Source organism: Equus caballus, chromosome 4 (genome assembly GCF_041296265.1).
Source record: "Equus caballus isolate H_3958 breed thoroughbred chromosome 4, TB-T2T, whole genome shotgun sequence".
Taxonomy (NCBI): Eukaryota; Metazoa; Chordata; class Mammalia; order Perissodactyla; family Equidae; genus Equus; species Equus caballus.
In genome coordinates, this window is record NC_091687.1 from 68,729,928 (window position 1) to 68,753,074 (window position 23,147).

At 41.4% G+C, this 23,147-nt stretch overlaps 1 protein-coding gene across 1 annotated transcript in view; it reads left to right on the top strand.

The window, feature by feature from the left end:
- Nucleotides 1-23,147, top strand: part of NPSR1 (neuropeptide S receptor 1) — a 152,750-nt gene that overhangs the window by 83,674 nt on the left and 45,929 nt on the right. Inside the window, exon 3 of the mRNA XM_001501056.6 lies at nucleotides 18,491-18,594. Coding sequence (XP_001501106.2) covers nucleotides 18,491-18,594 — 104 coding nt within the window. The remainder of the gene's footprint in view (nucleotides 1-18,490; nucleotides 18,595-23,147) is intronic.

The following is a 23,147-nucleotide window of genomic DNA, read 5'->3' on the forward strand; positions in this document are numbered from 1 at the left end:
TTTGTTTTTATCTGATATTAGTGTCCAGAATTTCACTAGGTATTCGGGGGATTGGGGAGTAGAGAGAAGCTTGAGTTGCAAGTCTTATCCATGAGTCTCTCACAATCTAGTTGGAAAAACTAGTAAATTAAATGTATATTAAATGATGTGACAATATGTGCTATGTCGTACTTTCATGCCTGACTCGTGCTGCTCTCTATACCTGGACACCCTTCTCTCACTCTGATCTGTCTAGCAAAGCCCTGCTCATTCTTCAAGGTACAGAGCTCAAGGGGCACCTCCGTGCAGCCTGGCTTGTCCTCTTGGTTCCTACTCCAGCAGATTTGATCAGTCACCACATCCTTTGTACAGATATCATGCAATGCTGCGTTTAGTTATCTTGCATGCCTCCCTTTGACTCTAGAATATGAGCAAGTTGAGAACAGGAATGGAGTTTTCTTCCTTATATTCCCAGCACATGGCATGGTACCTGAAGCCTGGTGGACAGCAATCAACAGTTATTGACTGATGATCATTTAAAGAAGTGCTAAATGAAGTGATGTAAATCAGGGTCCTTCAGGGAAACATAGTGGGAACTGTATGGAGGGGATGGAACTTGCATTGGGTCTTAGAGAATGGATAGCATTTGGGGTTGTTGATGCTGCCAAAGGTTCAGGAGAAAGTCACTAGCTAGAAGGATAAGATGGAATAAAACTTCAGAAATACAAGGATGTCTTCCCAGGTGTTTCATGGTGGTCCTGGTTTCAAATATTCCATCCTGTTGTCCGATATTGCTCTAGCTTCAGAATGAGGAAAATGGTTTCACGGGGAAGATGATGTTAGCCTGAATCACAAACACAGTTGAGTACTCATCACGACCAGAAGTCTGCCCAAAGGATACCTAGAGTTTCAAAAACAAAGAAGGCATTTCGTTACTTTATCTGGGTCCCAGTTCAACACTGGGAAGAAGGCCCAGCCATCTTGAAGCCGCCAAATTCACTTTGACAGTTCAACGAACATGTGCAGAAAGTTTGGCAGTTCCAAGAGGGTCACCAGCACTGGAGCTCCTTCCCGTTTCCTCTGCTTTCCCTGACCGTCTTCTGAGGTCTACCTTTGTAGTAGGTGGCCAACTGGATATAGGATTAAGTACATCAAAATTTGCTCTTGGGGGCCAACCTCACAGCCGAGTGGTTAAGTTCGCAAGCTCTGCTTTGGTGGCCCAGGGTTTCGCTAGTTGGGATACTGGGTGCCGGCATGGCACTGATCGTCAGGTCACATTGAGGCAGTATCCCACATGCCACAACTAGAAGGACCCACAACAAAAAAAATATGCAACTATGTACTGGGGGGATTTGGGGAGAAAAAACAGGAAAAACAAAAAGATGAAGATTGGCAACAGTTGTTAGCTTAGGTGCTAATCTTTAAAAGAAAACAAAACAAAAAAACTTGTTCTCAGACAGAGGATCTTCAGGGCGGTGAAAATACTCTGTGTGGCACTAAAATGGTGGGTACATGTTCTTATACATTTGTCCAAACCCCTAGGATGTACAGAGCCAAGAGTGAGCCCTTATGTACACTGTGGACTTTGGATGATTACGATGAGTCAGTAGGTTCATCAACTGAAACGAATGCACCAATTTGGCGCCAGATGTTGATAATGGGGTGACTCCACTCGTGCGAGGGCTGGGAGCATTTGGGAACTCACCGTACTTTCCGCTCAATTTTGTGGAAATCTAAAACGTCTCTAAAAAAATAGACTTTATAAAATAAAACAAAAACTTGCTCTCAGGACATAATTAGAAGAAAATAAATACACACAATATATACAAGCAGACATGTTCTTGTGCATTCAGTAGCCGTCTCTGGATATTCTGTTTAATGCTAGGAATAGTGGCTGCTTTGGGGGAAGGGACTGAGTGACTGAGATAAAAAGTAGGAGAAGGGTGCCATTCTGATTGCTAATTTTTACTATTTTTATTTTATTATTTTTTATGAGGATTAATCCTGTGCGCACATTATAAGCATCAGCTGATGACTATTCACAAACTGAATACCCTGTGCAACCAGCACCCAAATCAAGAAACAGAGCATTACCAGCTGCCCTCGAGCCCCCTCCACTGACTTCCATCATTACCCCTCACCTCCAATGGTAATCCCTGAGGCAAAGATGAGTTTCATCTTATTTTATACTTTATCTACATGGAATCTTATAGTGTGTATGCTATTTGTGTCTAGCTCCTTTTGCTCGGCATTCTGTTCAAGAGATTCATCAACATTATTGCATGTTGTTGTATACGGTTCTCTCTCTACTCTACAGATCTACAATTGATTTCTCTATTCTACTAGTTACGGGCATTTGGGTAATTTCCAGTTAAAAGCTTTTATGCTATATTACTGCCTTGACCATTCCAGGACACATCGTTTTGCGAGACACTTATTTTTATTACTTGTACAACTTTTGTGTGCTTGTATTACTTTAAAAAAAAATGCTTTAAAAACACCTTCCAGGGCATTTTAACTTGGATCAGAGACTTAGTTCGAACTTGCCTGCTGACAAGTAGGCAGAAACGAATAATAATAGCAACTATTTACTGAATGCTCACTGAGCCAACTCTTTGCAAAATGAACAGCAAAAATATCGTTACATATATTTCTCATTTAATCCTCCAAATTACCTGAACTAGAGGTACTCTCATTACTCCCATTTTAGACCTGTGGAAGCCGAGACTGAGAGAGGTTCATAACCAGCCCAAAGTCATACAGTTAGCAAGTGGAGAACTACAATACAAACACAGGGCCCTGATTCTAAAGCTCTTGCTTCAACCTCCAACTGCAGAGCCTCCATGAGGCAGGGCTGGGCCTTCAGGGAGCCCGTCAGCGTGCGGAGGAGGAGCTGGAACTACAGCACCTCGGACTGCCAGCTCAGCGCAACACAACGGCATGAATTGTTCTTTTCCCCCTTCATGTCCTAATTAATCAAATCCTTTTGAACATGAAACAGAGCGAGACTGGATTTTTGCAAAGATGAAAGAGAGGAATCTGTTCCCATCTGGTACCTTCAAAACTCTCCTGTGTAAGCCAGCAGGGAGCCCTTGAATGCAACCTGCGTGGCAATTTAATAATTCTCCAAGAATGCCAGATTTGGCAAAGTCACAAGCAATCTGGATCCACCAGTACTTGGACATAATGGGAAGATCAGGGTTTAAGGTCTAGAGGTAGGATCAGACATATTTTTCTGTAAAGAGCCAGATAGCAAACATTTTAATCTTTTTGGGCCCTATGATCTCTGTCGCAGCCACACAACTCTGCCGTTGTAGCAAGAAAGCAGCTGTGGGCAATATGGGAGTGAATGGGCATGGCTGTGTTCCCGTAAGACTTGATTCTTGGATACTGAAATTTGAATTTCACATAATTTTCATGAGCCATAAAATATTTTTCTTTTGATTTTTTTCAACCATTAAAACATTTAAAAAGCCGTTCTTAATTTGAAAACTACAAAAACAGGTGATGGAGTATGGAGATCTGGATTTAAATCTTGGCTTATCATTATCATTTCTGAGCCTTTCAACGCATTACTTAAATTCTCCTGGCTTCATGTCTCCCTTGAGGAAATGAGCAGAGCAGGTCCCATGCATCCAGGGCCTCTTTTGTGGCTGGCACTGAGGCACATGCTTTATATGCTGTACTTAATTTAATCCTCATAATGACCACAAGATGCAGAAATTATATTATCGCCTTTCTTGGGACAGTCACGGTGATAGAAAGAGATTCTGTATGTAATTATACCTGACCTGGACTTCCTTGTTTGCTGCGGTTGACCCTTCTTCTCATATGCAGAAGTCTCTATGGTGGTTCAATAACAGTGTTCCTGCTTCTTCTAAGCTTCTGTGATTTTTCTGAGTATCTGTAGGTGTGCTGTACCTTAGAGTGAGTCGTTTCATCTAATTAGAATTACTCTATTCAATTAGAATTACATAAAAGTCCAATTTACACTCCAAATTTCACTGAACCAAAAGCCGAGTGCATGCTCTGAATGGTCACTAATTCCATTTATGTGCACAGTAGAGAGTTCAGCTCAGATACACTCATACAGAACACTACATTAAATAAGATAATGTATGTTAAATGCCTAGCACAATGCCTGGGACAAATGTAGTCAGCCAATATTTGTCCCCACCCTGCTTGGTGACAAGGATCAGACTCAGAGAGCTATTTCTTGGGAAATGTGACTGTTGCCCGGAAAGATGGAGCCAGACCTTATAAGACACACCGAAACAAGCAAACCTTTCCCGAGGAAATAAATGCAGTGTCCTGTAAGTGCGTACTAGCTCTGAAGCCCAGCCAACTTTCTTGTTCCCAGGCTGATCCTTCAGTTTCTGCCTTAATCAGTCACCCACTTGGTTGGGCATTGCTTCCTCTCGCTCTGCTCTTCTAGCGAACTGACCTTGACCAAAACCCTCCAGCTTTCTTCTGACCCTGCCATTTGGTTCTGCTTCTCTGTTTTGCCTGTTTGTTCCTACCTTCTGACATCTCCTCTGAGCTTTTGCTCCCTTCCCCACTCAACACAGACAACTCACTTCTGTCCCAATGCATTATACTGCAGCTCAGACTCTTCTAGATAACTCTGAACTTGGACACCTCAGCTTGCTTTACAAGAACATTTGGAAAGAATCATTTCATTGCTCAGAGGCCCTCAAGAGGCAGAATGGTAGGGGGTGGTGAAGAGAGAGCCTAGACTCTGGAACTACCCTGCCTGGTTTTGAATTCTGGCTCCTCTACACACTAACAGTTGAGTGAGTTACTGACCCTGTCTGTGCCTCAGTTTCGTCACCTATAAAATGAGGGTTATAATAATAGCAACCACTTCATAGGATTGTGGTGAGGATTAAGTTAGTTCTTATCTACAAAGTGCTTAAAGCAATGCCCAACACATGGTAAGCACTGTATCTGTTAGCTCGTGTGATTGCTTGTTTGTTTTTTAATAACATCTATATGTCTGGGCCCTAGACCACCCTACCACCAAAGAGGGTACAGATGTAGAGTCTCGCAGGCCCTAAGGGACAGATAGCCTGCCTACAAGTCTTTCTCTGTGCAAATAAGGAACACACACATTGCACAAGATCTTGCCAGGAGGGCCTATACTGGTCTGAATGAGAAGAAACTTACCAAACAATTATAAAACTCACTTCCTAATATAACAGCACCCTTTGCTCAGCATGTTGCCCACATCCTCAGTGCTGTGCAAGTTCACAGATGCTGCAACCTGTAGGCTGTGCCCCTATGGGCTGAGCAACCATATCACGTATCCTTCCAACCAGCACATTTTGCATTTCTAGCTTCTTATTTTGATGTAATTTCAGGATTATAGAAAATCTTCAAAAATAGTACAAAATATTTCCATGTACCCTGTATTCATAGTCCTCAAATGTTAACATTTTTCCGCATTTGCTTTATCAATTCCTTCTGTCTATCTATCTGTCCAGCTATATCTCTCTGTCTATCCATCTGTCCATCCATCTAAATATGTACTACTATGTAATCTACAAACTTGACTTAAATTTCACCAATTGTCCTAAGAACATCCTTTATGGCAAAAGAAAATCCTGGGTCTTGTATCCCAGTCAGTTGTCATGTATCTTTAGTCTTCTTTAATCTGGAATAGTTCCTGAGTCTTTGTGATTTATGCCGTCAACACAAATAGTACAGGTTAGTTAAATAGTACAGGTTAGGTATTTTGTGAATGTCCCTCAATTTGGATTTGAGTGGTGTTTCCTCCTGATTAGATTTAGGTTATACACTTTTGAGAGGTATGCCACAGGAACGACGCTTCCATTCCTCTTAGTATATAATATCAGAAGGCACAGAATATCAGTTTGTCTCATAAGCGGTGATGTTGTTGTATTATTTCTCCAATGTAAAGATACTACTTTTCCCTTGGCAATTAACAAGTACCTTAAGACTGTATAACTATCCTGTTATTCCTCAAACTTTCACTTACAACTCTTAGCATCCAGGGCAGATTTTTGCCTGAATCATCTGTGAAGTTTTCCAAATGATGATTTTCTATTTCAATCATCGCTTCTGCGTTCATTAGTTGGCTTTCTGCTATAAGGAGGAGCTTTCCTTTCTCCCCCTGACTTATTGACTTATATCAGTATGGACTCATGGATTCGCATTTTTATTCAATGAGTTATAATTTGATGATTCTCATCGTTTATTTTGATGCTTAGATTGCCAATTGGCCAGGGACAGCCCTACAACTTGGCTCTTGTTGCTTTTGAAGTGTTTCTCAACAATTGTTCTCTCAAGTATTGGCTTGGTTCTATTTACCTTGTCAGTCAATCCGTTAATTTAATCACCACTGTCTTCTTAGTGGATGTCCAATGTATTAAATTAATTACCATGCCTTAGAGCAAATAAAATTACCAGTCTTTATGGTAGATCTATTTTTAAAAAATCCTCAACCTCTTATTTATCCATTTTTTTTGGAAAGCTATCTTCCAGCAAACTGGCTGGGAGCTCAAGATTTATGGCAAAACACTCCCTCTCATTCCTAATCCATGCAGCTCTCTGTAGAGTCGTTCAATTCTATTCATTGCCTCTTCACCAATAAGATGCACCGAGGTTTTATTTGCCAAGCATTTTACTAAGCACTTTACATGCATTATCTCATTTAACCTTCACAATAGTCTTATAAGTCAGTTACTCTTATTATAAGATTTTTAGAAGAACCTGATTTTCATGGTGCTTAGTGACATGCCCCAGATTGCACAGCTATCATATGGCAGAGCCAGCACTCAAAACCCTGCAGTGAGGCTCCAAGACTCATGCTGCATTCACTGCTTATACATGTAACAGCATACCCAATATAATGAAAAATACACAGTAAAATATGAGGATCATGGAACATGTCAAATCGTAACTACAGAGACAAAGAAAAATTAGGTTTTGAGGTACTACACAGTTACTGCAGCTGAGCATATTCCATTGTGTGCTTGCTGGGGGCCAAAACTAAGGGCGAAACTCATCAGATATGATTCTTTTGAGCCTTGAGGGAAACGTACGGCAAGATGTTTCCTGATCAGGAACAGTGATTCTGTGGAGCTTTATATACAGGACTTTGATAATACATCAGGAAAATGTCCTCAACAACGTCCTTATGACGAGTGAATAAGAGATTCTCACAGACCTTCAATAGGAGCCAAAAGCCTGATGCCTAAGCTCAGGCGTGTAGACCACGCGGCAGATGGCTCTGAGCATAGCAGTCATCAGCGATAGTAGTTTCTAGATCCAGATAGCTTTCTCAGTGGCTTTAGTTTTGAACAAGCTGAATTTTTGCTACGATCTTAGATTATGTGAAGAGGCGGCCTTTAAGACCATCCCTAGACAGCGCGTGATCTTGCGTCCCTTCCTGCCTTACCTTTTGCTGCTCATGGGGTTCTCTGGGAAACAGATGCTGAAACAGAATAAGGCATGCAAAGGTTTTGGGGGAAGTAACACCTATGAAAAGAAAGAGGAAGAAGTAGGACAGGAGGACCCATCAGAACATGGTGGCGACCTTACAGTCTCTGCCAGCTCATTAAAGGATTCCCATGTTGAATAAAAGTGACTGGACACTTCTACCTGCACCTCTCTCAGTCACTGGCAGAGCTTGTACTAATAATAGCATAATCTCAACCAGAAAGCTGAGGCAAACCCTAGCCTAACATCTGGAGGATGCCAGTGAACCACACACCTCATCTGGACAATGAATTCTTTCTTGAAGAGGGGTCTGAGCAGCGTATTTCCATGTCTACCTCACCACCCTATGAATAAACCTGTACTTGGTTGCCACAGGGTAAAATAAGAACCAAATATTTCTTATTACAATCTACCACTTCCATCCCAACTTGCTACAATTCAGCTGTTCTCCAGCAAGAACTGCAAAGAAAAAAAGACATTCAAGGGACTCATTCCTTGGCTATCTACAAATGGAACTCTCCTCTCCTTCACTTGGATTTCTAAACAACCCAGACCACTGATGTCAATTCTTCTTACTAACAGAATCTCATTAAAAGAGGAAACAAGTTGTCGATTTCTTATATTTACACTCAGAGTCAGTTTGAGCCCCATATTACACAATGTTGATTGTTTACTACCAGGTCTCAAGAAATTTCCCCTTAAAGTGAAGAGAAGAAACAGTAATGACTCAGTACCTTATTTTCCCTCATTTCAAGAAACTGTATGAGCTTGCTGAAACTGATGTTTGCACATGCGTAAGAGTTATTCACCACTCAGCAATGAACAATGACGCAGGCCAGCCAGTTGGCCTCACTCAACGAGATTCTTGGCTTTTGCACACATCAGAAGCAAAGAGAATAGATTTTAGGACGACTTGGGTTTCTTTAATTAGACACATGATTTTTATTTGTTTGGTAGACCAATGGAGAAAAGGAGAGGCTGGTGGTATTTATGACTTGTTAAGACTAATTGAAAATCTCAGGAACAAAGCTTTCTGTGAAGACAGTGCTCTAATGAGAATGAATGTGATGATTATTTACCTAATTGAGCAGTAATGATTGAGGTGCAGGCCACTTTCCTGGGATTAATAAAGAGCTGGGGAGTTGACAGTTTGGGCCATTAAGCTCTGCTAGTACTTGATCTTGGAGAAGGGCACAGTGCCAAGATCATATTAGTATTGTAAAATGTGTCCAAAACTTAGAAACACAAGAACTTATTTTTCTGAGAAATAATTTTAATTGGCAATTAAGTACTTGACATCAGTTTGGGCAATGCAAGTTCTATTATTAAACAAACTTCCACATAAAGTCTTCAAATCTTATTCCATTTAGAGCATACTCAAGCATTTGGTTGTTAGAGAAAAGTGGGAGAGAGAGAGACCCTTAGCAATACCAAAAGTAGCTTCTTGTGCACCCACGAGCAAACAACCTATTATCCTCTCCCTTGCTTTTAAAAACAAAACAAACAACAACACTAAAGACATTGAGTTGAGCTGGAAGCATTGCACACCCTGGAGAGTCAGAGTTGACATTGTTACCAGTGTCCCTCCAGGAAAACCACACCACCTTTCATCCAGTGCAACAAATGTTCTTGTGCTCCTCACTTGCCAAAAAAAAGCGTTAGTCAGCTTACTAGGCGTTCAGGATTCCTATAGTTCTGCTCTGCATGGAAAAGTTCAAACATCAGCTGAAAGCAAGAAGGAATAGTGCTTCAACTTGCTCTCTATGCAGGCTGAATCCTACACGGGCGGACTTGCATTTTCAACAAGTTTGCAAATCTATTTAATAGCCATTTCCTCCTTATCTAGCAAGCACTGAATGTCTTGTAAGACAATATAAAAAGGGATGAGACTATAAGCATGAGTAAGTCACAGCCCCCACCAATCAGGAGCAGAGATCTTACAATCCAGACAGCTCTTTTACTTTTTTGGGGAGGGAAGGATAGCCCTGAGCTAACTACTGCTGATCGTCCCCTTTTTGCTGAGGAAGACTGGCCCTAAGCTAACATCCGTGCTCATCTTCCTCTACTTTATACATGGGACGCCTACCACAGCATGGCTTTTGCCATGTCCACACCTGGGATCCAAACCGGCGATCCCGGGGCCGCCAAGAAGCAGAGCATGCGCACTTAACTGCTGCGCCACTGGGCCACCCCAGACAGCTCTTTCAGAAGTCTACTTGAGGATAAAAATTTCCAATCATGTTCCTCCGTCTAGCATCTGGATTCTGTAGTCATTATCTTAATCCACAGTGAAGGAGATGGTTAATGTGTCTCAGTCTGCTCTGTGAAACCACCCTTGCTGCAGCCAGCCAATCAAGCAAGAGCAGTAATAATGTAGTTGTTTATTTAATGGAAAGTTACTAAGCTCTTAAAATATAACAAGACAAAATTAGGGGCTGGAGATATGAGGATGAATAAGAAATAATCTCTATTCTCACATATTGTAGTGGAATTAGAGAGAAATACAAAAAATATATGCATTCATGTGTTATAGGTACTTTGAGGGAAGGGCAGAGAGAGGCCCAGAGGAGAGAATCAGCCAATCTCAGTAGTCAGGAAAGGCTTCATAAGGAAGTAAACTGGAATTAACCTAGAGGGAGTTAGGAGATGTCCTTCCTGTAGAGGTGCATAAGGAACCTCCCAAGTCAAGGGAGCAACATAAACAAAGGAGCTGGCAGAGGGAACAGCTGGGGAAGCTCATGGAACAGTAAGGAGTTCCCAATAGAAGCTCTCACAGCCACATCTTCTTAAGCACCTCACTGAATTAACCAACCCTCTCCATTCTTTGTGCAAAACAGCCTCATTAACTGAATACCCATGACTCGCAGGGCAGCCCCCAGTGAGCCTGTCCATTTCTTCTCCCATCTCTTGGGTTTTAGGAGTCAGAGGTGTTTGTTCCCCAACCAGTTTACACTGGTCGAACTCATTATTGAAATTGTATAATTTAACTAATATTAAAGAATTGTTGTTTCTGTGAAAATTAAATTGGATACTTTGGAAAGGCTCAATATTTTTTTTTTACTGAGTAATTAAAAAAAGCTGCAATAGAATTAAGCTCAAGGAATGCAACTATAAAAGAATGAAGGAGGATTATAAAAATCCCTACAATGAGATTCTGCCCCAAATTGCTTTGCTAGTATCTCAAGTTCTCACTCCAATTTAAAGAAACCAAAACTGGAAATCATGAAAGATGCATTATGGATGTGTTTTACGCACAAAAAAAAGATGATGAATACAATCAAATAAAAATCTTGGCCCTACATTAAAGAAATGAAAACTAAATGCATATTAGTGTTTTATATTAAAATGTTTTAAGGTAGGTTTGTGTGTGTGTGTGTTTGTGTGCTTCCTTTCTTTAACCAACATTTTGGTCAGTTAGCCAACTGTCAGTATTGATGTGTCAACACTGATGTTGAGAGAGTTTCTCTTATAGAACGAATTTAAGATGGGATGAAAAAAGATCAGACTGAAGAAGGAAGCGGGAGAGCTCCAAACGTCACAATAGGGCATTTGGAGTTTATTTTGTAGACCAGGGCTTGGCAAACTACAGCCTGCAGCCTGAAGTTTATTTTTATAAATAAAGTTTTATTGGGAGACAGCCATGCCCATTCAGTTAAGGATTGTCTACGGCTCCTTCCACACTACAATGGCAGAGTTGAGCAGTTGTTGCAGAGACTACGTTTGGATACGCAAGGAAGCTTTAGGCCATGCCTGCAGGAAAGGCATGAAACCCCGCCCTCCTACCCAGTCACATCTCTCAACAAAAACCTTAGGCCGCTGTGAGACCAAATAGTGTTCCCCAGAGCACAGGGAAAGGCACAGAAACAAACAGTAAAAACCTCTCAACTCTTGGGGATGGAGGCATAAAGTGGCTGGCCCAGGATACCATACTGATACCATTAGAAGTCTCCTACCACTGGGGAAGGGCATGAAACTCTCTCACACACGAGACCCACAACAGATACAGACAGGAGTTCCATTGCCATGAAGAGGTATGGGAACCCTGAGAATGCCCCACCCCCAAGGGCCAAGCACACAGGTCTATGTAAGACTGAGGCTGAGCCAGGACAAAACAGAGCCGTACAACCATCAGCTTAGCAAGCACTGAGCAACAGGCAGTAGCATGTTATAGGAATACAGACGCAATTCAAGGCAGCGGGTGGGGCATTAAAACCCTCCAGCACCCAGCTCCCACCCTAATAAAGCATCCAAAGAGGACTCTGAAGGCTGTAGGGGGCTGAGGATAACTAACATCATTAACCGTTAGGGAAATGCAAGTTGAAGCCATGATGAGAGACCAGTACACACCTAGTCAAATGACTAAGAAAAAACATACTGACCATACCAAGTGCTGGCAAGGACACAGCAGCACTGCATCTCTCGCACATTTTTGGTGGGAATCGCAGTGGTGCAGCAACTCTGGAAAACTGTTGGGCAGTTTCTAACGAAGTTAAACATATACTTACCCTGTGGCCTGACAATCCTCCTCCTGGGTTTTTACTCTAGGAGGATGAAAGCTGATGTTCACACAAAATCTTATACATGAATGTTTATGTCGGCTTTATTTGGAACAGCCAAAAACTGGAAACAAACTCCAATATAATAAGCTTAACCTCCTGTATTCTCAGGAGGCACCACCATCTACCAGGAACCCCAGCCAGGAAGCCATAATACATTGTAGACTTCTCCCTCTGTCTCACACTTAAAGTACGAATACTCAGTCACCAAATCCTCCCTGTTTTACCTTAGAAAGTATATCTCAAATCTGCGTCCGTCTCTATATCCCTACTCCTATTTGACATGCACTCGGTCCTAATCATCTCCTTCTTGAACTTCTGCACAGTTCCCTAACAGATATAGTGGTAATTCCAGTATTGGACCTACCAAATTGGTCCCCTCAACAGTGGCTAAAGAAATCTATTTAAAACACATTTGAATATATAAACATTCAATAGCTTCCACAGTATATAGGAAAACGCGCAAGCTCCTTTTTGGCATGAGAGACCCTGAAAGGTCTAGATTCTTGTCTCTCTAGCCCTGTTTCTTGCCACTTTCAAGCTCCTGTTCTAGGCGGTTGCAACAGCAAACTGGTGTTGTTTCATGTACACAAGCCGTTTCGTTTCTCATCTCACTTTTGCTCAACTTCATAACTTGTTCATGCTGTCTTCTGTCCCTTGAATCAATGTCTTTCTCTTGCTTTCCACCTGACCTATCCTTACTGACGCTTTAGGGTTCAGCTCAGGCGTCACCTCATTCTTGATTTCTCCCCACTCCACCCATATTCATGCTTCAACTGGGAACCCACGTTCATGGTTGCAAGAAACTGTTGACGGAACGATAAAGCCTGCTGTGAGCCTGTTTTGGCTTTTCTGAGTATAACAGTTTCCTAGGATCTTTCATCGGACAAATTTTAAAAAGCAGGAGTAATACATGGACGTGATTAAGCCTTTAAAGTATACCCTTTGTTCCCAAGCTTCTGTTAATTACCATTTAGGAAAGGCTTATTTGCAATGTACTCAATTACTTAGGTAACTAAATGGCTTTTTACTTATCAGATACTGCATCGTTTGCTTAATAGCAAATAACAAATGCGGTGGCACAGTTCCATTAATAGTCTACTGCAAGACATGGGCTTATTTAAGATTGAGCTCCAGGGGAAAAAAGAAATCTTGCAGGAGTGCATTCTAATTGTTCATATAGCCACTTAGATCTGAAGAAACATAAGTTTAGTTTTTTCCCATTATTTTTAATGAGATATTTTACTTGAATACCCAAGCAGCTCCAATGTCCATTCCACTCATTCATCCAGTTCATTCCCGCTGTGAAAAGCTTCAGGAAATCCCTATTTGATCAGGTCACTACCCACAAATCTCAAGGCCCTGCTCAAGTCTGACATTTCACTTAGAACTTCTCCAACTGTCCAGAACTGTCACGAGATTTCTCTTCTTCAGTCTTTTGAAACTTTTCTTGTAGTTCCCATGCACTTACCAACGCTTCTCATTGTTGTTACCTATAGAGAAACAAAAAGGAAGGGACAGACAGACATAAAACTGGGAGGGCCACCTACTGTTTTGGGGTGGACCGTAACGTGTGAATGGTCAAGGAAAGCTTCTGGAGAAGGGGACATGTCACCTAGATATTGAAAGCAAATAATTCAATAGGCTAATACATGGAGGGAGGCCATTCCAAGCAGAGGAAACGTATATCTGACAATACAGATGTGTGATGAATATGATGTTCAATATAAAAATGCTGGATGGGGCCTCGGCAAGAGGGAGGCAAGGCCAGATCATGGAAGGCCTTTCTGCTAAACCAGGAGGCTAAGGCCTTATCCTGCTAACAGTGAAGATTTAGAAAGGGAAGCTTTGCCTCCCCAGTTTCTCTAGAGGAATAAAAGAAACTTCTGTGGGTGAGCAGCCCTATAAATAAAAGGGAGCCAGGCCAGGAATAAGCTCAAGGGAAGAAGACAGGGACTCTTTCCTGCACACTAGTCTGGGGAGTAAAAGAGAACAGATATAACAAGAATTAGAAAGAAAAGTAAGAAGATATGAAAGAAGGAAAGAAGGAAGTAGGGAATGAACGAGGGAAGAAAGAGAAAAAGAAAAGAAGGAAGGAAGGGAAGATACAGACACTGGCATCGAAGAGTCTGGGTTACAAGCCCGGGTTCACCTCTAACTTGCTACGAAATCTTAGGAAAATGTTCTAACTTCACTTATTTTACTCATCCATAAAACGGGGAACTTATCTTGTAGTTTTTTGCGAGATTAAAAAATCTTTAGATACTTTAAATACTTAGAATCTTGCCAAGGATATAATAACTGCTTAATAACATCCCTTAAGTTCATGCCCAATGTTGTACAGAAGCCTGAATTAAGAGTAGTAATTCTCCTTTAAAGCACAGAACCAGCTCTAGCTTCATAAGATATTAACATTGAGGGGAGTTGGGTGATGGGTACATGAAACTTCTCTATTTTTGCAACTTCTTGTGAGTCTTTAATTATTCCAAAATTAAAAAAAAAAAAGCCATGGTGACTTTTTCAAACTACAGTAACAATTCTTTTGACAAATATGTGCTGAGGACCTACTACATTCCATACTCTGCTCAAGAAGCTGGGCTCCTTCTGTTCCAATATTAACAAACCTCATTTTCCAGTGTTCACAAAAGGAATTAACCAAACGACAGCATGATTTTCAGTTTTTGCTATTTCTCTTTAGCAGAAACCCAGCAATAAAAACCAATCATTGGAAATGGAATTGTGAATGTCCTAGCTTCATCCCCAAAGTTGGAGTTTCTTTTTTTTTCAGCTGTTCAGTTTTCTGAGAGCCTACATCTAGCTGAGTGCATATTCTTAATTTCTGAGTAAGGTTCTGCCCAATCCTCTGTCTGAGTAGAATTGCACAAAACCACAAACTCTCTCCCATAAAGCCTAGCAGTGTTTCTCAACAAAGCCACGATTGAAATTTTGATCCGAACAATTTATTAAAGGGTGCAGTCCATGTGTCATCCAGGATGTAGCTGACATTCGCGTGTCTTTGCACAACCCAAAGCCAGGGTGCATATCTTCATGACAATAATGACAACTCAAATTCAGCCCCCACTCACCCTCCTACCACAACAAGGCATGGCACCCTAGAGCATGAATAATCTGCACAACTCCATTGAGAGCCTGCTGCAGAATGCTTAGCATCCCTGGCCGCATCCACTGATTGTCTGCAGTCAATCTTAACGTCAGAGTTTCAAGTAGCTTACCTGTGTTCCACCCATACCTTCCTTTCCCTCATTGCGTAGACACAGTTCTCCCTCCATCTGCTGATCACAGCCATTTACTCTTGCAAAACTGGTGACTCTCCTTGCCTGCTGGTTCCCAGACACAAGGAGTCCAAAGTGCCCTTATGACAGCCATAGCTTTTAGTTCCAAGGGATCCTTGCTATGTCCCCTGGCATGATCGCACTTCCTTTTGAGACTAAGATCGCCAGCCTGAAGAGCACAGAGGTACACAAAACTCCCCGGGGGGTGGTGACTGGGAGTGATGTTAAGTGAGGCTATTCCTGCTTCTACCCTTTGATTCTCAAACCTATGTATACCTCCTGTGAATGACGTGTTACTATAAAGAGGCCTCTGATTTAATGCATATGCAACATTTGAAAGGATAGCACTCCATCCTTTCAAGTATTGCCATTAAGCTAGCACTTCGTCTGTGCCTTCAATAGTCCAATCCAGTGCTCTAGGACAGCAGCTACTTATGGGTGGTGCACTATGTGATGTAAACAGTGGATTTCACGATCATGGGTTCAATCCTACGCCCCCTTCACTATGCAGTGAGTCCCCTGATCAGATACTATGTTGTATGGGATTCCATTCCTAGTGGGCAATCTGAAATTGTCTAGAGGGTGGTGAGTGGTGTTGACTACAGCTCAGAGGTCAGGGAAGACAAGTTCATAACCAGAATAGGTAAATCTCTGAGAGGAAGGACACCTATCCCTTGCAGGATGGAAGGGGCCCAATGTACTCGACTTGTCACAAAGTAATCAGGTCTTCTCAAGAAATAGTACCACACTGGGGCTCAGTGTTGGTCTCCATTGTTGGCAAGTTGGACGTTCAAAGACAGCAGTAGCTGGATTGGCCACAATAAATAGTATCCCTCATGTTGACCAATAAATGGTCTTCCCGCATGTGTTGCAGAGCCTCCTCCCCTGCTCCAGGCCCACTCAAGGCCATCAAACTTCCATGTCATTCAGTATATGAGCCAGAGCAATATTCCTAGATTTGGAATGTGGGGCCTCCAAAACTCAAAGAGGCCCACCAGGTATTGTGCTTCCTTTCTTGAGATAGGGGCCTGAAACGCAGCAATTTCTCTTTTGCTTTGGGGAGAAGAGTATTCTAGCTGTTCCTCACTACTGGACCACTGAAACTTTACTGATGTGGCACATCCCATAATTTTCACAGGGTTTATCCCCCACCCTCCAGTGTACATGTGTCTTATCAGGGCCTCTAACATACTAGACAACTCTTGTCCTGCCCAATAACATGATGTTATCAATGTGAATGGATCAATGGGATGTTCTGAAGAATGTCCAGATAGTCCAGGCCTCCTCAGTCCTTATTATGACAGAGGATGGGAGAGTTAACACAGACCTGAGCAAAACAGTAAAGGAATATTGTTGTCTTTTTCATGTAAATGCAAACTCTTTCTAATCTTTTCTGGTCAGATTAAAAAAAAAAAAAAAAACACTTTTGCCAAATCAATATCTGCATGTCATGTACCTGAGGCCATATTAATGTACTGTAGCAAAGATACCACACCTGGTACAGCTGCTGCAATTAGGGCTACTACTTCTTTGAGCTTCTGGCAGTCTACAGTCATTTTCCAAGATCCAGCCAGTTTCTGCAGGGACAAAACTGGTAAATTGAGGACTTCCACTTGGCCTTCCTCACTGTAATGAGGAAACCAGTATGGAGTTATTACAACTGCCAAAGATATTAATCCCAATCAGACATTCACAGACTAGAGAAACGACCAGCGGAAGGCCTACAGATCTAGCGGACCATTCCATTGCAGCCAGGATTCTAATTATCACCTGGTCCTATAAGATTCCACTCTTATAGTGCAGCCGTAATGACGCTTCAGCATCTAGGTATCATATCAACGTAGACTTTGTGCCTCATAGTCCTCAAAATGTTTAGATATTCTTTCTTCCCCGGTGTACAGTCTCCTAAATAAATGGCCATAGGTCTCTTTGGGAAAAGAATAGGAGAATCTGTACAGTACATACTAACAATAGTGCTACAAGAGCTGGCTCCATGACCACCTCTCCTACCATTCACCCTGGCCTGCAGATAGGAGTCACCACTGAGCTTCTGCCTAATGCTGGTGCCCCTCTCACCAGTGCATTCCTGGTGTCCTTGATGAATAATGTGTCTTCTGAGCCTTTCCATGGAAGATAATTCTCTAATTGTTCTTCTGGCTTCACATAATATATCCAATACAATATGACCACTTCCCTCGGACTTTTTATTCTTTTCTCTACTGCTTGCTAGGGCAACTCAGGCATTTCCATTTTGTCTGTGAAGGACCATCACTCTCTCCAGCCTTCTAACAGCTACCCTAGCAATGAGTTTTCCCTGCCTCTCAGGTCCTTGACAGAGCGCTATATCCCATGTCCCAAGAAAGTGACCCAAATCAATGAATTCTTGCTATCCAGCCTTAAGGTTCAGTCCTATCCATCAATCAGCAGAGAACCCCTACAACACTGTTTTGAGAAAGATTCTGGATCACATGATCAATTGTAATATTTGCATTGGAAGGGTGAGAGGAAGCTTCTAGACATATAACATATTTTACCATTTCTGCTATAGACCTCTGTACAACTTACATAGTCTGTAACTATAGAATTAAGTAAAGAGGATCATAGGAGCTCATAGTCTCTGATCTTGGTCTCAGATCTTGACCTCAGTTCCTCTGTGGTTTAACCAACTAAGTTAATTAAAATGATAGCTCATGCAGTTGACTTTTTCCAAGGGCAGATGTTGAAAGGGGAAAGGAGAAGAAAGCAGAGGATCCTGGGGGCGGGAGGATTGGAATTCGGTGGTAGAGAGGTAACTAGAGATTCAAGTTGTAAAACAATGCGTGCAGAAAGTGGAATTTGAGGAATTATTCTCAAAGACACATATTTTCTTGTTCTCTATTTTGTCCTTTATTGAAATTCACACAGTCCTTGTTTTAGTACAGGTCTAAATCCCCTTAAAACTCCTCTTCTGTGACTTGAAAGGTCCACTCTATGATTAGTATGATTTTCCTTTAGTCGTTATCAAAATCCTTCCTAGGTGGCTACATCTGAGTGGTAATGAGGCTCCAGTCATAAAAGTCAAACAAGTCCTGCCTTGCCTTACTTTTCCTCAATGGCCATCTGATAAATCTGAAAAAACATTTCCCCAGAAATTCATTTCTGCTATGGCAAAGCTGCAAATCTGGAAAAGACTGAAATTAACCACTTGCGTGTTTTTGTTAGACTCTTTCACAGGACTGGTCAACATCTTGACCGATATCATCTGGCGATTCACTGGAGACTTCATGGCCCCTGATCTGGTTTGCCGAGTGGTCCGCTATTTGCAGGTATGTAGCACCTTCCAAAGGTGATGAGACAAACTGACACCAAAATTAACTCATGGATTCTTCCTAAGAAAAATGATATAACATCTATGCAGCAAACTGCTCACTTCCTCCTAGTAGAAAGGACAAACAAAATTTGTAAGATTTTTTAATGTCTTTTGCTAAAAGTAATACATATATAAAGAAAACACAAATAAGCAATAATAACATAAATGTTCATATTGAAGGATTAAGTAAAATTTCTGGGTTAACATTAAGACATTTGACATATTGTGGCTGTCTTAATCCATTCAGGCTGCTATAACAAAAATATCACAGAATATTATACAATCACTGATAACTCATCAAATTTGAGCAGCAAAGGCTAAAATAGTGCTCTCAGAATATGAGCTGAGGACTCCCACATGACAATTCTCTGAATTCTTATTAAAAAATGCTAATTCCTGGACTTACTTCAGATCTCCTGAGATAGGTCCTGAGAATCAAGACGTTTTGCTTGCTGATTCTGCATGTTGACTCTTCACACAGGAAATTTTGAGAGCTCCTGGGCTTTAAGTTGTAGTGGGGGCCAGGAAGTAGGTAGGGAAGAGAAAGAAAAGAATTGAGAGAAATTTTCCTATTACTAGGCAAAGGAAAAATTAGATGAAGTCGTGTGAAAGACACTTTTACACAGGGAGATGCTATCCTAAGCCCATTTTAAAAGGGCTCTCAAGCTGGCTTCAAAAAATGCTCCAGAGCCTGCTGAAAAGCACAGCTCTCAAACATGATGCTGTTGGATTACTGTCTCTGCCCAGTGGGGATGGTGCTTAATATCCTGCAGAAGCAGGATGTCCAAAAGAGCAGTGTCTCGTCCTGGGGAGGATGAGCAGCCTCACAGGGCAACCCCAGGGTACCTTTGTGTTCAGAGCTCCCTGAATGGGAAGAAGTGGGTGGAGGTGGAAACAGTCTCATTAGGAATGAACGTGAAGCTGTGCAAGGATTAGTCTGGATAGAGAACTGCTAGAAAAGAGCTTAGTCAATAGGATAGCCGGATTCCCGTGCCCTAGGCTTGCCCTATTCAGCTGAGTCTGAACCACTTCTTCTTACTCATTTTTGGTCAATACTTTGTTCATATCTACAAATGCCACTGTAAGTGACTGTGCATGAGAAAAGGACAGATAAACACGAAGATAAGAAGGTCCCCACTGGAGCCCGTTTATTGCCAACTAACAAATGTTTACTCAGATCTTCAGAATTTAAATGAGCTTTCCTGCTATTCTCCTTGTGCCTCCTACCCTGCCCCAGGCCACTGCAGGCAGAGGCCTCTCTCCCTGGATGCCCTGTATTTTTTTTTTAGGAAGATTAGCCTTGATCTAACATCCACCACCAACCCTCTTATTGCTAAGGAAGATTGGCCCTGAGCTAACATCTGCACCCATCTTCTTCATTTTTGTGGGATGCCACCCCAGCGTGGCTTGATAAGCAGTGCTACGTCTGCGTCCAGGATCCGAACGCACAAGCCCCAGACCGCTGAAGAGGAGAGTACAAACTTAACCGCTCTGACTCCAGGCTGGCCCCACCTTCCCTCTTGATGAACCGTCTGGAAAGGCTGGAGCAGCAGCCCCCACGGACAGTGGTTACCAGAGACTGATAAACACAAATTCCCTTGTAACTCATTTCTTTTCTTCCTGCTTGAGAGAATGAAGATATAAAGCAGAGAAAGAAAATACCAGAGAGTAAGTGGCTTATAAACAGCAAACACTTATTTCTCACAGCTCTGGAGGCTGGTAGTCCAAGATCAGGATGCCAGCGTGGTCAGAGGAAGGCCCTCTTCTGGGTCTCAGACTTCTCTTTGCATCCTCAGATGACAGAATGGTCTAGGGAGCTCTGTCAGGCCTCCTTTGCTCTTTTATATGGGCACTAATCCCATTCACGAGGACTCCACTCTCATGACATAACCATCTACCAAAGACCCCACTCATCATCATGCTGGGTATTAAGATTCCAACATATAAAAATGGGGGAAACAAACTTTTAGACCATACATAGCAGTGCCTAAATAATGTCCAGAAAACATGTCAAATTGGGTTTTTTTTTTTGCCTTTTTCCCCCTCAAACTAACCTAACACTGGCTACTATTCTTTTTGAAAAACTTTGGCAGTTTGTTAAAAATAAGTATTGTCTCTGGTTGTTTAAACTTGCATTTCATGTATTACCACCTAAATTCGGTCTTTAAAAATATCTATTGGCATTTGAATTTCTTCTCCTCTAAATTGCCTGTTATCTGTTTTCAATTATTTTACAGCTAGGATACTTGTTATTTTCTGAGTTATTGCTAAGATTTATTTTTGGATTAAACATAGTTACGCTTTGCTTCAATATAAGAATATGCTTCAATATAATATATATATATATATATAGTGTAAAGTATTACACATACAACATATGCATATATTATATGATTAATATAGTATATACATATATAATATAGATTAAAACATTTCAACTAAGTATGGAAAGAATAGACTATTTCATAACTGCTATTAGGAGTAATGTGTTCTGTTTCTGAGTTCTTAAAATTATTTTCCATTAATATATTTCTATTTTGATGCCAGTACTTTAGGTCTAAATTATTGTAGCTTTATGGACACATAATGCGTTTCTGGAAAACTTTATCCTGCTATATTCCATTTCTTTGTAGGATTTTTTAGAATCTTTGCATCCATATTCATAAGCGAGATTATGATTTTCATTTGTTCGATCATTTTCAGATCTTGATAATGGAGTTAATCTTCAGAAAATGAGCAGAGAGTTGTTACAACTGCAATCTTCTTTTGCGCTCTGAACATAACCTTGAAAGTTTGGTAGACGTAAAAGAGCCCCTATTACTCTCGGGGGTGCTATTTTCTCAGGGGTAATTTTTGAAAACATACTTTAATTTCTTCTTGAGGATTTTTGCTTCTTTGTAGATAAATGTTTTCAATTGCTTATTGTATCAATTGCTGAGAAACAAATCATACCAAAATCTAGTGGCTTGAAACAATAAACTTTTATTATCTCACAGTTTCTATTAGCCAAGCATTTGGCAACAGTTGGGTCTGGCAGATCTAGCTAAAGGCTTATTATAAGCTTAGTTAGGAGTTGCCTAGGACTACAGTCATTAGAAATTCTGACCAGGGCTGGACAATCACTTTCAAGGTGGTTCACTCACATAGCTGGCAAATTAGTGCTGGCTTTTGGCAGAGCACTCATTCTTCCTCACAGGGACTTTTCCACAGCTCCTCACAACATAGCAACCAGATTTCCCAAGAACAAGCTATCCAAGAGACCAAGGTGGAAGTAGGAACATATTTTATGAACTAGCCTAAGAAGTCAGACACCATCACCTACACATTATTCTATTGGTCACACAAATCAGTGCTGTCTCAGTATAGGGAGAAGGGAACCACAAAAGAGAGTAAAACCAGGAGACAAGGACCACTGGGGATATCTCAAAGGCTGACTGCCACACTGATGTTTATCGAGAATATGTTGTAATCTGTTTTTTTTTCTAATTGTTAACTTTAAAATGTCTTCTTGATCCAGAATTATTCATATCAGTAATATTTCTTCCAATAGTATTTACAATGATAATACTATATTAAAATATATCTTGGTGACATAGCAAAAATGGCAGAATAAGAAACTCTTATAATTTTATCCTTCATAAAGGCAACAAGAAAGCAAAAATTGTCAGAATCAAATTTTTAACCACTCTAGAAATTCACCAAAATTTTGCAACAATCAGGGGAGCATTTTTTTCAATAAAATAGCTGAATTTCAGTAAGAAAAATGGTATTTGGAGTCTTTTAGCTTCCACTAGTCTAATTCTCCAGTTTTCAGCTTTGCGGTAGCCTTAAAAATTAACATCTTGGGCGCCAGACCCGTGGCTGAGTGCTTAAGTTCACGTCCTCCGCTTCAGTGGGCCAAGGTTTCACTGGTTCGGATCCTGAGCGTGGACATGGCACTGTTCATCAGGCCATGCTGAGGTGGCATCCCACATGCCACAACTAGCAGGACCCACAGCTGAAAATATACAAGTATGTACCGGGGGGCTTTGGGGAGAAGAAGAAAAAGAAAAAAAAATTAACAGCTCACATTCACAGTGAAAACAAATAGTCTGGCAGCCATTAGAGAAAGAAGGAGAGGACTTGAGCTCTTTAAAAGCTTCATTCTTGGGAAATTGTCATCATTTGACTTGTCTGGTAATTCTCTGTAAGATCCCACTTGCAAGACTGTCTATATTTTGCTGATTCAGGACTTGCCCACTGTGAAAAGCCTTTTCCCTACTGGCATTTGTCAAAAACAATTACAGACAACTGATAAAATTCACACATGCTTGAGGTATTGGATAACAATTTAAGAAAACAGTAGATAGATTTAAAACTAAGCTTAGGGGCTGGCCCCGTGGCCGAGCGGTTAAGTTCGCACGCTCCGCTGCAGGCGGCCCAGTGTTTCGTTGGTTCGAATCCTGGGCGCGGACATGACACTGCTCATCAAACCACGCTGAGGCAGCGTCCCACATGCCACAACTAGAA